Source organism: Seriola dumerili, unplaced genomic scaffold (assembly GCF_002260705.1).
Source record: "Seriola dumerili isolate Sdu_G_001 unplaced genomic scaffold, Sdu_1.0 BDQW01000169.1, whole genome shotgun sequence".
In the NCBI taxonomy this organism is placed as follows: domain Eukaryota; kingdom Metazoa; phylum Chordata; class Actinopteri; order Carangiformes; family Carangidae; genus Seriola; species Seriola dumerili.
The window spans coordinates 45,088-70,385 of record NW_019174424.1 but is presented as its reverse complement, the minus strand read 5'-3'; the positions used below and the strand labels follow the sequence as shown (position 1 = coordinate 70,385).

The 25,298-nt window shown below is 42.5% G+C and overlaps 1 protein-coding gene across 1 annotated transcript in view; it reads left to right on the top strand.

The window, feature by feature from the left end:
• LOC111227043 (voltage-dependent P/Q-type calcium channel subunit alpha-1A-like) overlaps positions 1–25,298 on the top strand; it is a 92,416-nt gene that overhangs the window by 35,274 nt on the left and 31,844 nt on the right. The window contains 11 exon segments of the mRNA XM_022752413.1: positions 12,928–13,045; positions 13,387–13,454; positions 13,633–13,739; positions 17,197–17,247; positions 18,049–18,187; positions 18,516–19,147; positions 19,393–19,742; positions 19,854–19,989; positions 20,307–20,436; positions 21,008–21,067; positions 21,204–21,310. Of these exon segments, the coding sequence (XP_022608134.1) occupies positions 12,928–13,045; positions 13,387–13,454; positions 13,633–13,739; positions 17,197–17,247; positions 18,049–18,187; positions 18,516–19,147; positions 19,393–19,742; positions 19,854–19,989; positions 20,307–20,436; positions 21,008–21,067; positions 21,204–21,310 (1,898 nt within the window).

Below are 25,298 nucleotides of genomic sequence, written 5' to 3'. Positions count from 1 at the left end.
CCAGAGAGAGATAGAACCATCGTGTGTGAGGAGAATGCAAGGAAGAAAGTCAGAGACAGAGAGGTAATAGACAAGGAGAGCGCCCAAATGAGCCATAGGATCAATAGAGAAGAAACAGGGGAGGCCTGTACTCCACATGCCAGTGAGGCAGTAAGACAGGCAGGAGTAGAAGGAGGAGCGAGAGGGAAAGAAGAGGAAAGGACTGGGGGGGCAGGAGGGAGACTTACGTGAAGGCGAAGGCACTAGAGCACGCACAACCACTAATAAAGTCAAGGCATTTCGCAACAAAGTCCGGAAATAAGAGCCCTGTGCAAGACCTAAACTCCCAGATCCACCATCTGCAAGAGAAAATCGAGAAGGCATGATTCGATGAGAGTGAGAGCCCCTGGGCACTTGCCCCCGTGGTGCGCAATAAAAAAAAGTGTCCTAATCATGCATCTGTGACCTGGGGTTCTCAATTGGCTTAGTTGATTTCGGGACATTGCCTTAACATTGATCAGCGATCTCAATGCTGAACACCACCCTGTGAAGACATACGTCAAGATCGCGAAGAGCTGTAGAAGAGAACAGAGGGAATGATTTGCTGCTGGCATCCAGCTTAGTGGAAAGAGTGAACAACGGATGGATTGCACAATGATTGCAATTCCAGATGTAAAACAATAACTTTAACATTAGGGTATGATGTTAATTTTTTTAATTTTTTTTATTTGATATATTCTACAGTAAACGCAGTGTATACATAATCCTGCTGTAGTATATGAATTATTGTTGTTATAGGCTATCGAATAATAAATATTCTAATCCATATCATCGTTGAGCCATGTGGGCAAAAGCCTGTTACTTCCAAATGATAATGTCACTGTTTTTCATTATACCTGTATAAACAAATAATAAAAAATGAATCTATGGAGGTTTGCCTCACTCACTCCTCTCAATAGTATAAAATAATTCCTTTCCAAATGTTATCTACTGGACTAAAATCGGTTGTGGACTGCCTTCTCAATTTAACATGTTTTATGGTTATACTTTATATGAATTTTATTTTTATTTCTATCTGGTCCAGGTAGAGGGCTTGGTGTGAAAACAGGTAATGTGGATAACATGTACATAATATTTCACGCAACAAAAGCATTGTTAATCAATGTACGTCAAACGTTCCATCTTACATTGTTGCAGGGATTCGGGCCACCAGGGTCTTCAGCAGCCAGGGCAATACTGCTCATGCAATAGCCAGCAGGATACACATCCTAAAATTAACCGCAGGGTGCAATTTAGTGACAATGCCGTCGAAACCTAGGAGCAGACAAAGACATTTTTTTTTCCTCTTGTGTTTGCTCTAAGCGGAAACAATTAGATCTTCTTTCTAAGTATTATAGTATACTGGCTAAGTTACTGCTTAAGTGTTCTCTGCCTCTGTATCAAGTGTAAATCGCAGGTGTGTACATGCTCAGTGTGGTAGCTGTAACTTTATAGTCGGATCAAAATTTTCCATCAAGGATTTTAGCTGCTGAGTCTATAGATAAATAGACTAATCGTTGGGTTGGGTGGTGAAATGGTGTCCCAATATCACTATTCCTGGGTGTGTCAGCCAATGGATGAGTCAAGATAGTGTAGGCTGAGTGTGTCTGGTATCATTACGCGGGTTGGTGGTGGGAAACAGGATGAACATGGCGCTGAAGGGAGGGATAGGCCTGGGTCCTCCTCGCCTACCTTCTACTCAATATGCGTCGTCCTTGTCCTCCTTTCGCGTGGCAAAGGCTCTGTGTTGGCAATTTTTATTGACTGGATCAGAGAGGGAGAGAAGAACGGAGGGAGGATTGGCGTGAAATGGATCAGTCTGAAAGAAAGAAAGATGAAACAAAAAAAAAATGACACATTACACTTTGGCCCTTACCCTGCAGTATGGCAATTGGTGGTGGAAAAATTGGCTATGTTCTTTGCTGTGTAGCAGGCGTGAGGCAGCCTGATGACGCTGTTGGCAGCGGTGATCTTGTCGATGTTCCCATAGCTTATCTATGTGACCTAAACTCCCCATGAGTGCCATTGTTAGCAAGATGGAGGGCAGATCAAAGCCAGGGGCAACGGTTGCGGCTTCGGCGATTGGGTTAGGGTGACTTCCCAGTGGGGTAGAGCAGACACCAGTTTGGTATTCAATGCAGGTTGTCCATTCTCTGCTGGTACTGGCTGTCCTGCTAGAGACGGCTCTTTTGGAAATGGGCCGTGTGGGTAGAGAGGCTTAGGGACCTGCAATCCCTAGAAAGAAAAAAAAAACAAAAAGATGATAGATAGAAAAAGGGAGGAGAGAAAAGAGGGAAAGATGACAATCCATGAGAGATGAGAGATGGAGTTTTTGTGACACACAGATAAAAATATCAGTACAAAGGAAAGGGGAGAGAATCAATCATCAGACAGAAACATGAGTTAAGTGAATATCAAAAAATGGTCTTTTGTTGCAACTGAAAATTGTGCATCCTGAATCTATAGCGCACATGCATTGGACATCCTTCCTCCTGTGCTGGCACATCCTCTGTCCTCGCCGTCCGTTTGGTTGCCATGGCGACTTCTTCTTGCCTCCTTCTCACTGCCCATCACCCAGCTTCCGTCCTGTTCTCCTCCTTCTCCACATCCAATACCACCCCTTTTGCTCTTGTGTCTCCCCCGTTTTTTCCGCTCCTCCCCGCCATCCTCGCCAATCCTCGTGCGTTCTTTTCGGATTGGGACCGTGGGCTTCCTCGTGTTCGCGACTGCCCTCACTCGACTAGCGCTCGCGGGTGTGGTGGTGGCGCCTGGACGGCTCTCCTCGCCGAGGCCTGTTGCAGATCACTGTGGCATCAATTCTGACGTGAGAACTGTGTGGCGGTGCTTCACCTTTACGGCTCCGCTTGCTCTCACTGTGGACTCCCCCCGATCCAGGGGGAGGCCTGACCTGGAAACCCTGAGCCCATCCACCGCCATCTCCACCTACTTGCCCACCGTGTTCGTGAGGCGTGTTTGCCGTGTGGAGCTCGTCAGCAGGATGGTGCTGGCTGAAAGCAGAGGTCTGAATTGTTGGCTGGTGGTCTTGTGTGGTGTTGTTGTTGCGGTTCTCGTGGGGGTCAACCACCCACAGGGTGTCGACTTCCAGGTGGGTCTTCATGTCTGGACGGATGTAACGCTGAGTAGTTCACTGCCAAGGAGAAGGCGAGGACAGCAGAAACAGCCATAGGGGAAAGATTGAAGTTACAGTATAAAGGTATAATTTACAAACATTGTAACTGCAGATTAAGTCACATTGTGCATCGTCTAGTGTATATATGGAGGGTAAGGACTGATGGCCAATCTCTATTAATAAATAATAAACTTAATACATAAATATACACAGGCTAAGCAACATGTAACATAATTTATAATCATGATCATCATCAACATGATTGCCATCACTTTGTGTATACTGATAGCAGGCATAGTCTAGGGGCCTTTGTTTGCCTTGTCCTTTACATTGTTGTGCTCCTCCCTCCTGTCCTTGCTTCCAGCGGTCGCAGGTCCAGTCGTTATTACAAGGGCCTCGCGGCTGCGATGACCAGAAAGTCTGGCTTCTCAGCTCCTTGGTGCGTTGCTTCGCTGCCCCACATGATATTGGACTCCGTGTATTGTGGTTCTCTGCTGCTCCTTACTGAAAATGAAAATATGGGTGAGAGGGAGGAGGGGGAATTGGCAGCATTAAAGACTGTTCGGAGACTATACGCCCGTTGCGCAATTAATAAACACAGCATAGGCATGAGAATGATGTGAAAACCACACGCAAAATATCAAGTTACAAATAAAAATAGCGCCAGGACATAAGACACTGACTGGAGGGGCGCCACAGACTCACTTAGTAAAAGGAGTCCTTTGGCTGGACCTCTAAGAACAAGGCACTCAAACAGAACAAGGTTCTGGGTGTCTACACAGTTGCGCAACGCACAGGGCTGGACAGCCCTATTTTGGTAAAACCATGTGGGGACACAAAATGGAGATTAACGCTGAAGGCAAGGTCAGAATTTGTGTTTTGCACATTATCTATATTTGGGACCTACCCAAAGTAAAGTATTTACAATTACAGGGTTCATGCAGACAAAAAGCAAACGGGGGCGACCTTTCAGAGTACTGAGCAGTCGCTTTTAACCTACTTTATACCGAAACGCCCAAAAGGTGTCAGTGACACACCTGCTTTCTACCCTCCAGCACGTCCAATGAGTAATCTACACTATTTAACTCGCCATTGTCTCTCTGGGCCAACAGTCAACACTACGATAAAGCAACAAGGCCGTTACTGCGAGGTGCAGGCAACGAGAAAATGTAACTCTTGAAATATAGCCACACAAACACACATGCTAAAGAAAGCCAACTATGTAGTTCATAAAAAAGTTGAGAACAGAAGGACATGGAAAGGAGGGTGTTCTAAAACACAAAAATAAGCAAGGAAATGGTGTAAAGTCCAATAAACAGAAGGGATCTCAGAAATGAATAAACAAATAATAAATACAGCCAGAGGGTATGGTAGCGGTTGTGACAGGCCTCACTGTGTACTTTGTTTGCTGAACGAGGGAACAGCTGGTGAGTGAGATGGCACGAAGTAACAGACGGAGGATTTCATTCCAAAGATGGGCTATCCATCCAACCATTTTTTAAAAAAACGGTCGTGTCCCGCTATTGCAAATAAAATGTGCCGAAGAAACTGAACACTAAAGTAATGTAAATACATTCCCGAAATGCAAAGCGGAAAAAAAAAAAAAAAAAAAAAATCCTCTGATAAATGGTAAATCTGTTCTTGCAGAAAGATTTAGCATTTTGGAATGCAAACCCTTTACACACACACACTGTAAGTATCACACACACATCACCACACACGCATCTTACACAAAACGCACGGCACTGGATGTGTAGTTGGTGATACTGCTGATCGATTGTATAATTATCAGTTGTGGTATGCGGTATTCAGTATTTATCCTTATTAGATAGGACCATTGAGAGCGTGTGTGCGTGGTGGTAGGTCTTCTGTTGTGAGTATCATGGTCGTGTTTACTGAGGTAAATCATTTTTTGGATTTGTCAGTCTATGCCATATGGCATTATCCAGACATTCATACACACGTCACCTCTACAATTTGTTCCCTCTCTGAATCTAAATCATTCTTATTTTTTTTCATTGTCCTGCCGTTTTTGCGCAGTCTCAACAAATTTCATCTTTCTGTGCATCAGTCTCTTTCACCCTGCCGCTGTTCTGAATCTTTTGGGTTCTTGGCAGATCCTAGCTGTCCTCTGATGTTCCCTGTTTGGTCTGTACAGTATCTTTTGCTCCATCTTTCGAGCCATCTTTTTCCGACTTAATTCCACTCCTCTCCTATAAGATCGCTTATTCTTTCCTTCCTTTTCTTCACCGGTTTACATTAATTCCATAAGAATACTGTTTGCCCTTTTTTGCCTCAACTGGTTTCACACACACAACTAAAATACAAGAAATATTTCTTCACATACATGAGAATGTGCATTTGAAAACTGTGACTTGTGTGCATATTGCAGAAATATTGAAGCTTAAACTGTAGAAATATCTTTTAAAAAAAAAAACTAATGAGAACATTTTATGCTTTGCTACAAGAGCATTGCTACAGTTTAGCCTAGTTTAGTATACACACACATTACACAAGTTGTAATGCATTAATGAGCTGGAAGACACTGTGGTGGACTCACAACCCGTAAAGTGATTAAAAACTGATTTGCTAAATTTGGCTGCTTGTATTCGGACCAGATCATTTAGATTAATGGCTGTTTAAGGTGCAGAGTGTTGTCATTTGGTGCGAGAACTAGTTAGTGTTCTGTAGCTTTCGTGGCAGCCTTCCGTTCCTGTGAATCTATCCATAAGAATATCTTCTTAAGAGATTCTTCATGCACACTGATTCCCCAAGCTTTGAAAATCTCTCTTGGTGCTTGGGGGGAAGGAAAAAAAAACACAAGGATAACTCCATTGGAATTTCAATGTCTTTCCGTTTTCGAAAACTACAGAAATTGAGGGTTGGATTTACACTAATACAGTTGGATGTAATGCACACGCCAGCCTGGTATCGCTTTATAATACACAGTGATGCACAGTGTATGAAAAAAGGTTAAAATAAGTTAAGCTAAAATCTGTTGACTTCTTAACGCTATTAGTTAAGTTCAACCAATTTAATAACATGTAGAGACATCTGTCATGTTTTCTTATGTGCATGTGGCCAGTTTTGTAGGTGGATGTGAAGGCAAATAACAATTAGTAAATTTGCTTTCTATGTACACCAAGAACACTCTTCTCTTTCTCTCTTCTCTCTCTTTCTCTCGTCTCTCTCATCTCTCTCTCTCACACACACATAATGTTACAGACACATATATATACTACGAGCATTGTACTGATAAATAAATACTTAAATTAATTGGACTCCCAGCTAACAATAAGCTTACTGATACACAGACACAAAGTGTCACAGCACATTTGAAGTACAGTACATACGGCACATACACTAACACAGAAGTGGATTACACAAATGATGAACACGTTATTGAGCATTGCTTTGTTTTGCAGGGATTCATTTCAAATCAAAACTGTTAGGCATGTCTGTTCATTGCATCTGTGTGGTGATAATGTGTGGTGGTGTTGTGTGGATATAAAAGTGGGCAGAAGGCCTTATGTATCAAAGCGGGTAAAGGTCAGGATGTGTTGTGCATATGTGTGTGTGTTGTGGTGTGTGTGTGTGGTGTGTGTGTGTGGTGTGTGTGGTGTGGCATGGGCTCCTTGTGCTTTTTTTTACAGACAGATTCACAATGCGGAAGTGTGTGTGTGTCTCCTATGAGTGAGAGTGTGTGAACTTTACCAGGCGTGAAAGGACAAGACTCCCTGTTGTATACAGAGAAACAGGATCAACAGACTCTGACTCTCCTGACCAGAGGAGGCTGGCCCAGAATCAATCCAACAGTGGGAAGTTGTGTATGTGTGTGTGTGTGTTTTTAGTATGCACAAAAGAGTGGTGACAAAGAGAAAAAAGCCAGAAAGATAGAAGGAGCACTTGGCAGAGGAGAGGCGATAGAAACATATACAGTGCATTTCAGAAAGTCCTTCATTTCTTCATTTATATGTTATGTTGCAGCCCTTACCTTAATGCTTTTTTTTCTCACTTTAAATCTACACTCAATTCCCCATAGTGATACAAGCGAAAACCAGCATTTTTAGAAATTTTTGCAAAAATATTAAAAAGGGAAAAAGAAGTTTTCCAGAGTCTTTGGCATATGACACTTGAAATTTCTTGGCTATGCGTGTCTTCCCATCGCTGAATGCTTCTACCAACCTTGATTGAATCCACCTGCGGTCAATTCAGCTTTGGCAAGAGAAGGTGATCAGTGAGTCTGGCTGAAGTCCAGTGGATGCCTGTGTGGAGAATGTGTCAGGGCAGTTCCTTTCCACCTTGGGCTTGGTCTTCTGCTCCTGGATACGCATTGTCAGCTGTTGGAGACTTATATAGACAGGTTGAGGACAGGTGTGGTGTGTGCCTTCCTAAAATCATGTCCACTCAGTTGAATTTGACACAGGTGGATCCAAACAAGGTGCAAAACTCTTGAAAGATGATAAGAGGAAATGGAGGCCCGCTGAGCTTTAATACATTTTTCAAAAAAGTCAATTCTAAAACTCTGTTTTTCACTTTACATTATTGGCGTATTAAATGTAGATTTGAATGAGAAAATTCTTTTTGTTTGTTTTTTAGCATTAGGCTGCAACATAACAATTGAAAGGTGACGACGGTTCTGAAATTCACTCTCTGCAACTGTATTATTAAATGTTTTAGTTTTAATTACTAAAGTTTACGTTTATTAAATTAAAAGTATTCAACCACTGATGTAAAAAAACTGGACAAATCTTATTTTCCCGAGGCAAGGACTATTTTAAAGAAAGCGTGAAATGTTTATTGTTTATATTAAGAATATGAGTGGTGTTTTTGCTAAATGAGCACATCAAAGGTTGATATTTCTAAATATAATCTTTTAAAGCAGGACAAGTTCTGTGATGTACAAAAACTCTTTACAATAGCACCACGATGTCAGACTGATACCTGATTGAAGTAATGTGGTATGGGCCTCCAAACTTACAACGAGCGAGTGACTTATATCGTTAACAATTTTCCCTCACAACAATTCTCCGTGTAAGTGCGGTACAGTCGTCTCTCCCCAGCTCCTGAGGCTCTCTTTTCTTTAAAGATATGAGGGCACATGCTCTTCCATAAATGTCCTGCCTCTGTGGTGAAAGTGTTTTCAAATGGATACAACAACAAGCGCGTAAGAGCAACAGAGAGCAGAAAACTCACGCTGCAATGGAGAGATTGGCAGCAGACAGTGGGCTGACTTCAGCCACCTCCTTGGCTTTCTGCAGGGCGATCTTCTGACTGGCAGCCTCCTCTTCCTCTTGCTCATCCTGCAGAGCCAAGAGAGAGTAGATTAAGAAGATCAAGAAAAATCAAAAGCAAGAGAGGAATGTGGGGGTGGGAGTAATTGCAATGAGGGAAACATAAAGAAATTCATTGAGTAGAGGAGCATAAAACTCTTACTTCAGAGAAGAAACGCTATGAGACTGTAAGTATGAAGAAGAGGGGAGTGGACGGTTGGGAACACTTGGTCAGTTCTTGTGCGTTTGGCCAAGATTGTCACCAGCGGATAGCCAAGAACACATTCAGCAGAGGTGTCTGGAGCATGGGGTTAGGAAATCCAGCATGTGGGAAGTTTGGTTTTGGAACATCCCAACATACAACATGCACAATACAGTCCCTGACTGAAACAACTGGCTGAACAAAAAATATGTGGTTTAAAGACTTGAGCAGCCTTGGAGTGATTAAAATACGCAAGAAAAAAATGTGGTCAGTTTCTGCGTATGGTAATAAGCATTCGCATGGCTGTGGTGTGGAGTCTAAAGTGAGCAACTAAAACTAATAGCTAAAACATAATTGCATAGAGGGTTTATTTCAAGTGCACGTGTGATGTTGGTGTGTGGTGGTCACTGTGTGCACGTGTGCTTCTTTGCATTTCCACCGTCAAAGGATACAAGTTGCCAAAAAGTGTGAGTACGATGAAGACACACGAGAGGCCATGCCCTTGTTGACTCCGCCTGAGACTGTATGCCATCGTACATACCACCTGTTCCAGTCCTCACCGGTCAGGATCTGGACACACACCACACACCCACACCACACACACACCACACACACACACACACAGCACACACACACGCAATATACATTATACAAATAGTAAGATGAGGCTATACCTACTCCAAGGACTTTAGTGATTTGATGATTTGATTAGTGCTTTGATATAGAGTACATACTGAACACCCGGAACAGATGATAATACTCATTTAATAGGCAAAGTCAGAACACACAGTCAACTTCTCTCCAGACACACACTTACTCACACACACACACACACACACACACACACACACACACACCCACTTGAACATGTAGACACGATTTAGCACAATTATGATTTTGGCTAATGACATTTAAAATTAGCATTCTATATTTTATATCACTTCCTCCTGTGGCAAATCCTCTTCAGTCCTTTAATTGTTTTGTCCTAATCCAGTCCTTTGTCTTCTCCTACTACCGCCCCCACCCACCCCCCCACCCCACACCCCACCACCCCCATCCACCAGCCTCTCCCTCCCTCCCCTTTACAGTACATTGCTCTCTCGCTCACGCTGGAACATCTGGTCATTCATTGCTGCGGGGAAGGTATCGAAGTTGGTCGGAGGAGTGGCCCATTTTCAAAATTAAACCTAGCAGGGGAAAAAAAAACAGGAGAGAGAGTTGAAAAGGAAGAAGTGTGAGAGAGGGAAGGAAAAGGAAAGAAGGAAAAAAAAGAGAAACAGAAAGCATTTACAGAGCACAACAATATTCTGTCTGAAGAAAACTGCTCAAAAATGACTTGGGCAACCTTGCCAATTAACAGAAACTAATCTCTTAGTGGAAGATTAAATGAGGACTATTAAAAAGGGAAGGAGAGAGAGACACAAGAGAGAGAAGCTCAGGTAAAAGGAAAACAGCACTGGACCTGTCCTCGAAGAGCTGCATGCCCAGCAGGGCAAGAGACAATTATGAAAGAGGAAGAGCAGGAAGAGCAAGTGATGAATGGATTTTCATGGAGTTGAGCAGAGAGACGACGAGGTTACGTAAAGATGCCCAGTAAACTGACACACGGAGACAGAAGGTGTGTGTTTAGTTGTGGTTGATATGAGTGTAATATTAGGTCGTTTATATCAATTGTAGGAAATAATACAATCATATTACAGACTGACTCACTTGGTGACTTTGAAGATCCTCATAACCTGAGAGCTCGTAGCACACTGATGCCAAACGACGTGCCCGGTGGATGATGGACCACAGCATTCAGAATATGCTAACACATATACCACTAATACAAAAGACAAGCACCACGGAGCATGTGGTTTATTCATGAGCACAATATGCACTCATCGCAGAAATCATCGCTACATCATTTTTGCGTGTAAGTGTGTATTTACACGTCATGTTTCACATGTGTTGTGTGGTGTGTGAATAGCGGAAGGGTTTGCACCTGCTGGTGAGTTTGTGGTTTGTGTGTTTGTTTCTTTGTGTGGGGTGGTGTGTCGCAGAGGTGCAGTGGGGCCTCAGCAAATGCAGTCGAAGCAGTTGAAGGAGGAGTTGAGGTAGGCCTGCCTGCCAGGCCATACATCTTTACAAACATCTCTGTCAAGAATATCCCCAAGAAGGTGAATTCAGCAAAATCTGCATGGAGGGAGGAAGACGAGAAGTGAGGAGGAGGAGGAGGAGAGGAGGAGGAGGAGGAGCTCAAACGCGAAGGAGCCCATCTATCCTACATGCTTCAACGTGGTCTGTTCACCGTCCGTCCATCATCCATCCATAGAGGTGTGTGTTTTTACATACATGTATTTATGTCTGCATTTGAAACGCAAAATGCTATTTTTGCTAATTTAAAACAAAAAAAAATGAGGCAAGACTTCAAATTATATATTGTAAATTGGACAATATTGCAAATAAGCAATTTTTGCGTTTCAAAATGCAGAACATAAAATACATGTATAGTAAACATTTCTACACCTCTATGATGGATGGATGGACGGACGGATGGACAGACACAGGTTGAAGCATGTAGGAGATATGATGGGCTCCTTTCGCAGGTTTGAGCTCGCTCCTCCTCTCCTCCTCCTCCTCCTCCTCTCACTTTTCTCGTCTTCCTCCCTCCATGCAGATTTTGCTGAATTCACCTGCTTGGGAATATTCTGGACAGAGAGTGTTTGTAAAGATTTTGTAATGGCCTTGGCGCAGGCAAGGCCTACCTCAACTCCTCCTTCAACTGCTTCGACTGCATTGTGAGTCGCCACTTTAGCACCTTGCTGACACACACCCACACAAGAAACCAACAACACACACACTAACACACAACCAACCAGCAAGGTGCAAACCCTCCGCTCAGCAACACACACACACATGTGAAAACATGACTGTAAAATACACCACTTCACACGCAGAAGGTAGCGATGATTTGCTGATGAGTGCATATTGTGCTCATGAATAACGCACATGTTCGTCAGTAGATAGTCTGTTTATGTTGTGGAGGGATATGTGGTAGCATAATTTGAAGTGCTGTGGTCCATCATCCAGCCGGGCACGTCGTTTTGGCATCAGGTGTGCTAGAGCTCATCAAGGTTATTGAGGAGTCTTGCAAGTCACAAGTGTAGTCGTTGTAATATGCATTTGTGATTAATTTCGCTACATTGATATAAAGGACCTAATATTACACTCATATCAACCATCCAATCCTAAACACACTACCTTCTGGGCCCGTGTGTCAGGTACTGGGCATGCTTTACGTAACCTCGTTCGTCTCTTCTGCTCACTACATGAAGTCATCAATCAGCTTGCTCTTCCATGCTCTGTCCTCCTTCATGAGTTGTCTTTGCCCTGCTGGGCATGCAGCTCTTCGGAGGACTAGTCAGTGCTGTCGTTATTCCTTACACTAGCTCTTCTCTCTCTGTTCTCTTCCCTTCCCTTTTAATAGTCCGCTCATTTAATCTTCCCACTCGAAGAGATTAGTTACCTCTGTTAATTGCAAGGTTTGCCAAGTCATTTTTTGAGCAGTTTTTCAGACAGATATTTGTGTGCTCTGGTACATAGCTTTTCCTTGTTCCTTTTTTTCCTTTCTTTGTCTTTCCTCTACCTCTCTCTCACACTTCTCCTTCTCAACTCTCTCTCCTGTTTTTTTTTCCCCTGCTAGTGTTTAAATTTTGAAAATGGCACTTCCTCGACCAAACTTCGATACCTTCCCCGCAGCAATAATGACCAGTGTTCCAGTGTGAGCAGAGGAGACACATGTACTGTAAAGGGGAGGGAGGGGAGAGGCTGGTGGATGGGGGGTGGGGTGTGGGTGGGGGGGTGGGGTGGGGGGGGTAGTCTTAGGAGAAGACAAAGGACTGGACGATTAGAAAACAATTAAGGACTGAAGAGGATTTGCACAGGAGGAGTGAATATAAATAATAGAAATGCTAATGTTTAAATGTCAATTAGCCAAAATCATAATTGTGCTAACTGGTCTACATTTACCAGGTGTGTGTGTGTGTGTGTGTGTGTTGGTGTGTGTGTGTGTGAGTGTGTGTCTGAGAGAAGTTGAAGAAGTTGACTGTGTGTTCTGACTTTTGCCTATTAAATGAGTATATATTGTGTCCGGGTGTACAGTATGTACTCTATATCAAAGCACTAATCAATCATCAAATCACTAAATGTCCTTGGAGTAGGTATAGCCTCATCTTACTATTTGTATATGTATATCTGTGTGTGTGTGTGTGTGTGTGTGTGTGTGTGTGTGTGTGTGTGTGTGTGTGTGTGGTGTGTGTCAGATCCTGACCGGTGAGGACTGGAACATGGTGATGTACGATGGCATCAAGTCTCAGGGCGGAGTCAACAAGGGCATGGCCTTCTCTGTGTTCTTCATCGTACTCACACTTTTTGGCAACTGTATCCTTTGACGGTGGAAATGCAAAGAAGCACACGTGCACACGTGCACACACACACACCACTCACACGTGCACTTGAAATAAACCCTTATGCAATTATGTTTTACGTGTTAGTTTTAGTTGCTCACTTTAGACTCCACACACAGCCATGCGAATGCTTATGTACATACGCAGAAACTGACACATTTTTTTTTGTTTATTTTAATCACTCAAGGTGCTCAGTCTTTAACCCACATATTTTTTGTCAGCCAGTTGTTTCAGTCAGGGACTGTATGTGCATGTTGTATGTTGATGTTCAAACAAACTTCCCACATGCTGGATTTCCTTTAACCCCATGCTCAGACACTCTGCTGAATGTGTTCTTGGCTATCGCTGTGGACAATTTGGCCAACGCACAGGAACTGACCAAGGTTCACCACCGTCCACTTTAACTTAACATCTCAGTAGCGTTTCTTCTCTGAAGTACAGGAGTTATGCTCCTCTACTCAATGAATTCTTTATGTTTCCCTCATTTGCATTACTCCCACCCCATTCATCTCTTGCTTTTGATTTCTTGATTTCTTTTAATCTCTCTCTCTGGCTCTGCAGGATGAGCAAGAGGAAGAGGAGGCTGCCAGTCAGAAGATCGCCCTGCAGAAAGCCAAGGAGGTGGCTGAAGTCAGCCCACTGTCTGCTGCCAATCTCTCCATTGCAGCGTGAGTTTCTGTCTCTGTTGCTCTTACGCGCTTGTTGTTGTATCCATTTGAAAACACTTTCACACCAGGCAGGACATTTATGGAAGAGCATTTGCTCATATCTTTAAAGAAAGAGAGGCCTCAGGAGCTTGGGGAGAGCACGGTGTACCGCACTTACACGGAGAATTGTTGTGAGGGAAAATTGTTAACGAATATGTCATGTGTTGAAGTTTGGAGCCCATACCACATTACTTCATCAGGTATCAGTCTGACACTGGTGGTGCTATTGTAAAGAGTTTTGTACATCACAGAACTTGTCCTGCTTTAAAAGATTATATTTAGAAGATCAACCTTTGATGTGCTCATTTAGCAACACCACTCATATTCTTAATATAAACAATAACATTTCAGTTTCTTTAAAATATGTCCTTGCCTGGGAATAAAAGATTGTCCAGTTTTTTACATCAGTTGGTTGACATGCACCTTTTTTTCTAATAACGGTAAATTTAGTAATAAACTAAAACATTAATATACAGTGCAGAGAGTGTTCAGACCTCTTCACCTTTTCACATTGTTATGTTGCAGCCTAATGCTAAAAAACAAACAAAAGAATTTTCTCATCAAATCTACATTTAATACTCCATAATGATAAAGTGAAAACAGAGTTTTAGAATTGGACTTTTTGAAAATGTATTAAAGCTCAGCGGCCTCCCATTTCTCTTATCATCTTCAAGATGTTTCTGCACCTTGTTTGGAGTCCACCTGTGTCAAATTCAACTGAGTGGACATGATTTAGGAAGGCACACACACACCTGTCTCACCTGTCTATATAAGGTCTCACAGCTGACAATGCGTATCAGAGCAAAGACCAAGCCATGAGGTGGAAGGAACTGCCTGACACATCTCCACACAGGATCACTGGAGCTCAGCCAGACTCACTGATCACCTTCTCTTGCCAAAGCTGAATTTACCGCAGGTGGATTCCAATCAAGGTGTAGAAGCATCTCAGCGATGGGAGACACATGAGCAGAATTTCAAGTGTCATAGCAAAGACTCTGAAAACTTCTGTTTTCCCTTTTTAATATTTTTGCAAAAATTTCTAAAATGCTGTTTTCGCTTTATCACTATGGGGAATTGAGTGTAGATTAAAGTGAGAAAAATAAAGGCGTTAAGGTAAGGGCTGCAACATAACAATATATGAAGAAAGTGAAGACTTTCTGAATGCACTGTATATGTTTCTATCTCCTCTCCTCTGCCAGCTTCTCCTTCTATCTTTTCTTCTTTTTCTCTTTGTCACACTCTTTTGTGCATACTAAAACACACACACACACATACACACACGCCACTGTTGGATTGATCTGGGCCAGCCCTCCTCTGGTCAGGAGAGTCAGAGTCTTTGATCTCTTTTCTCTGTATACACAGGGGTCTTTCCTTTCACTCCTGGTAAAGTTCACACACTCTCACTCATAGAGACACACACACACTCCGCATTGTGATCTGTCTGTAAAAAAAAGCACAAGGGAGCCCATGCCACACACACACACACACACACACACACACACACACACACACACACACATATGCACACACAGTCCTGACCTTTACCGCTTTGATACATAAGCCTCTGCCCACTTTATATCACACACACCACACACATTATCACACACAGATGCAATGAACAGACATGCCTAACAGTTTGATTTGAAATAATCCCTGCAGAAACAAAGCAGATGCTCATAACGTGTTCATCATTTTGTGAATCCCACTTCTTGTTAGTGTATGTGCCGTATGTACTGTACTTCAATGTGCTGTGAGCATTTGTGTCTGTGTATCAGTAAGCTTATTTTAGCTGGGAGTCCAATTAATGTTAAGTATTTATTTATCAGTACAATGCTCGTGTATATATATGTGTGTGTACATATGTGTGTGTGAGAGAGAGAGAGAGAGAGAGAGAAAGAGAGAGAAAGAGAGAAAGAGAAGAGTGTTCTTGGTTTCATTAGAAAGCAAATTTACTAAGGTTATTTGCCTTCACATCCACCTACAAAACTGGCCACATGCACATAAGAAAACATGACAGATGTCTCTACATGTTATTAATATTTTGAACTTAACTAATAGGGTTAAGAGAGTCAACAGATTTTAGTTAACTTATTTAACCTTTTTTTCATACACTGTGCATCACTGTGTATTATAAGCGATACAGGGCTGCAGTGTGCATTACATTCCACTGTATTAGTGTAAATCCAAATCCCTCATTTCTGTAGTTTTAAAAGGGAAAGACATTGAAATTCCAATGGAGTTAGTCCTTGTGTTTTTTTTTTTCCTTCCCCCCAAGCACCAAGCAGAGATTTCCAACTTGGGGACATCAGTGGTGCATGAAGAATCTCTTAAGAAGATATTCTATGGTAGATTCAGGAACGGAGGCTGCCACGAAAGCTACAGAACACTAACTAGTTCTCGCACAATGACAACACTCTGCACCCTTAAACAGCCATGTAATCTAAAGTGATTTCACGAATACAGCAGCAATTTAGCAAATCAGTTTTTAATCACTTTACGGTTGTGAGTCTCACCACAGTGTTTCCAGTCATTAATGCATTACAACTTGTGTAATGTGTGTGTATACTAAACTAGCTAAACTGTTAGCATGCTCTGTAGCAAAGCATAACATGTTCTCATTAGTTTTTTTTTTTAAAAGATATTTCTACATTTAAGTTCAATATTTCTGCAATATGCACACAAGTCACAGTTTCAAATGCACATTCTCATGTATGTGAAGAAATATGCTTGTAGTTTAGTTTGTGTGGTGAAACAGTGAGGCAAGAAAAGGGCAAACAGTATTCTTATGAATAATGTAACCGGTGAAGGAAAAGGAAGGAAAGAATGAAGATCTTATAGGAGAGGAGTGGAATTAAGTCGGAAAAAGATGGCTCGAAAGATTTGAGCAAAAGATACTGTACAGACAAACAGGAACATCAGAGGTACAGCTAGGAGTCTGCAAGAACGATCAGAACAGGGCAGGGTGAAAGAGAGTGATGCAAGAAAGATGAAATTTGTGAGACTGCAAAAAGGAGGACAATGAAAAATAAATAAGATTGTTTTAGATTCAGAGATGGAACAAATTGTAGAGGTGAGTGTGTATGAATGTCTGGGTGCGTGCGTTTTGTGTGTGTGCGTGTGTGTGTGTGTGTGTGTCTGTACATGTGTTTGTGTGTGTAAAGGGTTGCATTCCAAAATGCTAAATCTTTCTGGCAAAACAGTTTACCATTTATCGAGATTTTTTTTTTTTTTTTTTTTTTTCAGCTTTTGCATTTCGGGAATGTATTTTACTTACTTTAGTGTTCAGTTTCTTCGGCACATTTTATTTGAATAGCGGGCAGACCGTTTTTTTAAATGGTGGATGGATAGCCCATTTTGGAATGAAATCCTCCTTCTGTTCTTTCGTGCCATCTCACTCACCAGCTGTTTCCCTCCTCAGCAACAAAGTACACAGTGAGTGTCACAACGCTACCGACCCCTTTCTGGACTGGTATTTATTTATTTGTTTATTCATTTCTGAATCCCTTCTGTTTATTGACTTTACAACCATTCCTTGCTTTATTTTTGTGTTTTAGAACACCCTCCTTTCCATGTCCCTTTGTTCTCAACTTTTTTATGAACTACATAGTTGGCTTTCTTTAGCTGTTGTTTGTGTTGGCTTATTTTCAAGAGTACATTTTCTGTTGCCTGCACCTCGCAGTACGGCTGTTGCTTTACTGTGGTTGACTGTTGGCCCCGAGAGAAATGGGAGTTAAAGTTGATTACTCATTGGAGTTCTGGAGGGTAAGAAAGCAGGTGGTCACTGACACCTTTTGGGCGTTTCGGTATAAAGTAGGTTAAAGACTGCTCAGTCAGTCTGGGTCGCCCCCGTTTGGCTTTTTGTCCTGCATGAAGCCTTAAATTGTAAATACTTTACTTTGGGTAGGTCAAATATAGATAATTAGAACAAATTCTGACCTTGCCTCAGCGTTATCCTCCATTTTGTGTCCCCACATGGTTTACCAAAATAGGGCTGTCCTGCCCTGTGCTTTGGCAAGCTGTGTAGACACCCAGAACCTTGTTCTGTTGAGCTGCCTTGTTCTAGAGGTCCAGCCAAATGACCCTTTTACATGTCTGTGGCCCCCAGTGTGTCTTTATGTCCTGGCTATTTTTATGTACTTATATTTTGGTGTTGGTTTTCACATCATTCTCATGCCTATGTGTGTATAATTGCGCAACGGCGTATGTCTCCGAACAGGTCTTTAATGCTGCCAATCCCCCTCCTCCCTCTCCACCCTATTTCATTTTGCAGTAAGGAGCAGCAGAAGAACCACAATAAGGGAGTCAATAAGTCAGTGTGGGAGCAACGCACCAAGGAGCTGAGGAAGCAGACTCTGGCATCCAGCCGCGAGGCCCTTTATAACGAGCTGGACCCTGACGACCGCTGGAAGGCAAGGACAGGGAGGGAGGAGCACAACAATGTAAAGGACAAGGCAAACAAAGGCCCCTAGACTTGTGCTATCAGTATACACAAGTGATGGCAATCATGTTGATGATGATGATGATTATAAATTATGTTACATGTTGCTTAGCTGGTGTATATTTATGTATAGTTTATTATTTATTAATAGTAGATTGGCCATCAGTCCTCCATATATACACTAGACGATGCCAAATGTGACTTTAATCTGCAGTTACAATGTTTGTAAATTATACCTTTATACTGTAACTTCAATCTTTCCCTCTATGCTGCTTCTCTGTCCTCGCCTCTCCTTGCAGGTGAACTACTCACGTCACATCCGTCCAGACATGAAGACCCACCTGGATCGACCCTTGGTGGTTGACCCCCACGAGAACCGCAACAACAACACCAACAAGACCACCGCCAACAATTCAGACCTCTGCTTCAGCCAGCACCATCCTGCTGACGAGCTCCACAGGCAAACACGCCTCCACGAACACGGTGGGCAAGTAGGTGGAGATGGGGGTGGAGGCTCAGGTCCGGTCAGGCCTCCCCTGGATCGGGGGGAGTCCACAGAGAGCAAGCGGAGCCGTAAAGGTGAGCACCGCCACCACAGTTCTCACGTCCGATTGGATGCCACAGTGATTCCTGGCCCAGGCTCGGAGGAGAGGCCGTCCAGGCGCCACCACCACACCCGGAGCGGCAGTCGAGGGGGAGGGCAGTCGGAACACAGGAAGCCCAGGTCCCATCGAAAGAACGCAGAAGATGGCGAGGATGGCGGGGGAGGAGCCGGAAAAACGGGGAGACACAAGAGCAAAGGGGTGGATGGGGGTGGAGAAGGAGGAGAACAGGACGGAGCTGGTGATGGCAGTGAGAGGAGGCCAAGAAGAAGTCGCCATGGCAACCAAACGGACGGCGAGGGGAAGAGGATGTGCCAGCACAGGAGGAAGTATGTCCAATGCATGTGGCTATAGATAGGATGCAAATTTCAGTTGCAACAAAGACATTTTTGGATATTCACTTAACTGATGTTTCTGTCTGATGATGAATTCCTCTCCCCTTTCCTTTGTACTGATATTTTATCTGTGTGTCACAAAACTCCATCTCTCATCTCTCTATGGATTTCATCCTTTCCCTTCTTTCCTCTCCTCCCTTTTTCTATCTATCATCTTTTTTTTTTCTTTTTCTTTCTAGGGATTGCAGTGTCCCTAACCTCTCTACCACACGGCCCATCCAAAAGAGCCTCTCTAGGCAGGACAGCCAGTACAGCGAGGATATGGACAACCTCATGAATACCAAACTGGTGTCTGGCTCTACCCCACCTAGCGGGAGTCACCCTAACCCAATCGCCAGCCGCACCGTTGCCCCTGGCTTTGGATCTGCCCTCCATCTTGCTAACAGTGGCACTCATGGGAGTTTGGTCACATTAGATAGCTATGGGAACATCGGACATCACCGTGCCAACAGCGTCATCAGGCTGCCTCACCCTGACTACACAGCAATAGACATGCCAATTTTTCCATCCACCAATGCCATACTGCAGGGTAAGGGCAAAAGTGAATGTGTCATATTTTTTTTTTTTTCATCTTTCTTCTTCTTCAGACTTTCCATTTCACGCCATCCTCCCTCCTTTTGTCTCTCCCTCTCTGATCCAGTCAATAAAAATGCCAACACAGAGCCTTTGCCAGCGAAGGAGGACAAGGACGACGATGATGATGAGAAGGGAGGCGAAGGAGGACCCAGGCCTATGCCTCCCTTCAGCTCCATGTTCATCCTGTCCACCACCAACCCGTAATGATACAGACACACTCACCTACACTATTTGACTCACCATTGGCTGACACACAGGAATAGTTGATACTTGACACATTCACCCAACATTAGTTTCTTATTTATCTATAGACTCAGAGCTAAATCCTTGATGGAAAATTGATCCGACTATAAAGTTACAGCTACCACACTAGCATGTACACACTCGTTTACACTTGCATACAGAGGCAGAGAACACTTAACAGTAACTTAGCAGATACTATATACTTAGAAAGAAGATCTAATTGTTTCCTTAGCACAAACACAAGAGGAAAAAAAATGTCTTTGTCTGCTCCTAGGTTTCGACGGGCATGTCACTACATCTGCACCCTGCGTTATTTTGAGATGTGTATCCTGCTGGTTATTGCCATGAGCAGTATTGCCCTGGCTGCTGAAGACCCTGTGTGGCCCGAATCCCCTCGCAACAATGTAAGAAGTTTGACGTACATTGATGTAACAATGCTTTTGTTGCGTGAAATATTATGTACATGTTATCACATTACCTTTTTCACACCAGCCCTCTACCTGGACCAGGGAATAGAAATAAATAAATCATATAAAGTATAACATAAAACATGTAAATGAAGGAGTCCAACCATTTAGTCAGTAGATAATTTAAAGGAATTATTTTACTATTGAGAGGAGTGAGTGAGGCAAACCCATAGATTCATTTTTTATTATTTGTTTATACAGGTATAATAAACAGTGACATTATCATTTGGAAGTACAGCTTTTGCCACATGTGCTCAACATGATATGGATTAGAATATTTGATATAATCTCATATACCTATAAAACAATAATTTCATATACTACAATATATGTATGACACTGTTTAAGTAGAATATTCAAATAAAAAAAATTAAAAAAATTAACTCATACCCTAATGTAAAGTTATTGTTTTACATCTGAATTTGAAATCATTGTGCACATCCATCCTGTCACTCTTTTCCACTAGCTGGATGCAGCAGCAAATCATTCCCTCTTTCTCTTCGTACAGGTTCTTCGCTATTTTGACTATGTCTTCACAGGTGTGTTCACATTTGAGATGCTGATCAAGGTAAGGCAATGTCCCGAATCAACTAAGCAATTGAGAACCCCAGGTCAAATGAGGATTAGACACTTTTTTTTATTGCGCACCACGGCAGTGCCCAGGGGCTCTCATCTCATCATCATGCTCTCATTTTCTCTTGCAGATGGTGGATCTGGGGTTGGTCTTGCACCAGGGCTCTTATTTCCGGGACTTGTGGAACATCCTTGACTTTATAGTGGTTAGTGGTGCTCTGGTGGCCTTCGCCTTCACGTAAGTCTCCCTCCTGCCTCCCCCCAGTCCTTTCCTCTCTTTCCTCCTCGCTCCTCCTTCTCTCCTGCCTGTCTACTGCCTCACTGGCACCTTGGAGTACAGCCTCCCCTGTTCTTCTCTATTGACCTATGGCTCATTTGGGCTTCTCCTTTCTATTCCTCTCTGTCTCTGACTTCTGTCCTTTCATTCTCTCACACACATGTTCTCTTACTCTCTAAGCATTTCTCAATCCTCTTGTCATCCGTCTACTCCTCCATTAAACTTTTTCCTGTCTATGCTTACAAATGGCCAAAACTTCTACAGCTGGCCATTTCCTCTGCCTTTTCTCTCTACACTCCTGCCATTTCTAAGCCCCACCACCAACCCCCTGCGCCCCTACATGGTATAAAATAGTACCCTGGCATTCCCTTCCTATTCACCTCCTCCTCCCCCTGTGAGAGGTGAGGACCACCCTTTGCACCTGTAACCCTTTAGTGCCCAGGGCGTTCTAGAATTAAAGGCCCCATGCAAAGCCAGGCCAGGTCATGCTGGGCTCGCTCCCAAAAATCTCCACACCCTTCACCACGACAAAGCAGGTACTTTAAACCCTACTTAATCTGCATGACTGTGAGGATAAATACAGTTACTTTTGCATAACTCAGTTGAATTAGGGCTGAGGTTATGAATACTATGCTGGGTATAAAGCATGAATTGTGAGTTTGCATGGTTGAGAAGAATGTAAAGTAAAGCAGACCTGCAGGACTGCAGTCAATGTTTAATTTAATGTAACATTGGTATAGTTTGAAGATATACAGTACAGTAATTTTAATGCCGTAAACCCAGACACAAATTCTGAAACAGGTCATCTGCAGAAACGAAAAGAAGGTTGTGCTTGATCCTATTCATGACTTTAAAAATCCAGTCTGTATTTTCAGGAAACCGCGACGTCTGTGCATTCATGTTCCACAAATGTTCAGTTTTTGCGGTCTTGTGAGTGGGATACACCTAAGTGGGGTAAGGGGGTGTGGGGTCATGATAATAGTTCTGGCAGATGCAAGAAGTGTTTTCTCATGGAGCCCGTGATACTCTGGCAACTGGATAGTGTATTTTATTTAGTCTAGAAAAGTTTTCTTGTTACATTGAGTAGATGACCATTTGTAATTTCCCTTAAAGCAAATTGTTAGCTGGCTATAAGTGACAAAATTCATTGACATTAAATCTGAACAAAAGTGTTACACACTAGCCTATTAACAACTTAGGTAAGACACTTACTCACCATTTATGATCTTCTCTGTATTTTAGTCATGAGTGTTAACATTTTGTTGTTTTCAGTCCTCTGGAATCATATTCAAATATTCCCTGAGGCTCCTGAGATTCAGTAGGTTTCTTCAAAAAGTCCAGAGTGCAGAGGCATGTTTTTGTTGTTATTTATGTTGCATGAATATGAAGTAATGCACTGATAATGCAGAGCTGAATACAATTAATGTTAACTATCTGGGTTCAATAAATTATTATAGCAGTAAGCCCAGTCTGTTGGGAACATGAAACATGTGGCCTCACAATTTTTTCAGCAGCAGGAGGCTTGGCATTGGTTTTCGATGAAGTGAACCCAGTCCCGGACCTCGCTCGCTGCACGCTCACATGTGCACCCTGAATGACAGGCACACAGAGAGGACTGGTAAACAGACTGACACAACAGGGCCTCTAAAACCTGTCCACTGACTTTATGCCCAGTAGTCAGTCTGACTGTGAAGGGTTTTGTTGTACTAGTAGTGTTGTAGTGGTGACAAGTTAATGTTAGCTTGTTAAAACTACCTTTCTCTCTCTTCCTCTCTTAACTCGGCTGGGTGTCGCCACGTGTCTCCACTTAATCCGTTGTCTCAAATTAAAAGCCCTCTCCAGAGTTGTGTAATTGCAACTTTATGACATTGCAGTGGCGGCAATGTCATGTATATAAGGGAAACGCTCCCTCAGAAGAGAAGACGCAAAAACTGAATGTTTGCCACAGATGTTTGCAACCACTGTAAATGTCTCTGCTGTAACTGTGCTGGAAATGTTTCAGCATTATCTCATATAGTCAAGGTTGTGCAGCTCATTCATGCAATTAAGAAGTACACTCTTTGAATAAAGAATGTGCACAGTAAAAAAAAAACTGTACTGTAGTACTGATTCCAGGCCAGCATGAATAAAGAAAGCATAAACATGGCAGGTGCTCCAGGGTTCTAGTGGTGGTGCCCATCTACAAGAATGGCTTTTACCTCAGTCTTTCACTAACACTCCTTCCCCTAATTTCAGTTTAATCTACTTGTTTATGTGGTACATATAAACCTGTCTGTGTTTCTGTTTGTGTATATATTATATTTGTGCTTCTGTCCTTAACTGTGTCCTCTAACCTCTTTGTGTTGCATATTTATATGTGTTTCAACTTGTCTGTATTTCTTCTCTCTGTGACTAAGTCTGTACATATAGACTGATAAATAGATGTATGCAGTGTTAAAAATTAGGTAAATTTAATAGACAAAAATCATGAAACTCGAAGTAATCACAAATTCAAAATGATAAAAGAACATACAGAAGCAGCACAGCAGCTTAACATATTTAAATCGATTTTTAGGTGAATTAATCAGCAAAGTTAATATGATTAATAAATGAGTACCGGAGAGAGAAAACTGTAATTATATACACGATTCTGGTACAGGCTGTGTGTTAACATAAAGACAAACTCAGAAAACAATCAATTAAGCCAGTTGAACCAATAAAGTCTGATTTAATTACGATAGGGGTTAACGACACTAATGGCCGATGGGGAGATCCGAACCAGTCAGAACAGACTCATACACATCCAGATAGTGCCTTAATTCAATTGGTGGAAATCAAACAGCACTCCAGAAAGGCTCAGCAGTCTCATTGGAGATGTTTATCGCTCCTTTAATCCAATTAGTCTGGTCTGCTGGTGTCTTGGACCGCTTGTGCCGCTGTCCTGCACATTTCTGCAGCTGGACTGAGCTTTATGTCCAGACAGGCTTCTGAGACAGAGACGCTTGTATGGTAACTGACCACATTTGGAATGGGATGCCTTGACATTTTGAAATTTTTTTAGTTGGCATTATATGTATTTTTAAAAAAAGTTTATATGTGGGCACATTGGTCTACTATCAGTCATTAACAATAATTGGTTGCAACTCACAGTTCATCTATGATTTTCAAAGGGAGTGCTAATTTACAGATTTTAAAAGTTGGCTGTGGACCAAATTAAAATTGAAAACAAAATTTTGATGATTGTGGTAGAATTAGAATACAACGTGATAATAATAACAATAAACTGGTCGTATTTTCCAGATGAAATGATAATACCAGTAAAAGTCGCTCCCAGATAGGACATCTAGTTTGTAATAATACGTTTGCCTAAATTGAAAGTGTAAGTGTTTATATGCATGTGTATGTTTGATTTAGTATCAGTAGTCTGTGGGTGGGAGGGTTGACCTAACAAAAAGCAGGCGTTGTGTTCTCTTTTTTCTCTCTGTCTCTCATATGGATGTTTTCCTTCAAAATCCCTCCTTTCTCTGTGCCCCATTCTGTTTCTTTCTCCCACCCTTTGTCTTTTTGTCTCTCTCTCCCTTTGTCTCGCTGTCTCTCACCCCTGTCTCATCTCTCCGTTTGGACCACCAACAGCGGCGGCGGGTAAAGTTCTCTTTCGCTTTCCTCCTCATTTCTCCTTCTGCACTCTTGGTGCCTGTTTTTCTGACCACACGTCTTCCCTGTTCATCCATGCCTCATCACAGTTGACTTCTGTACTTATCTATTCTTCCCTTTTTTCCATTGTTCACCATGGAACAGCTCTGACTCAAACACAACTAAACCTCAAGTTAACCTCCGTCAGGTTCTCAACTGAATCACACAGATACCGTGTGATATTTTGTGCTAATGGTGTGGAACCTGAGAGTGGTGTGATCATACACATACACACACATATGCACACACACACACACACACACACACACACACACAC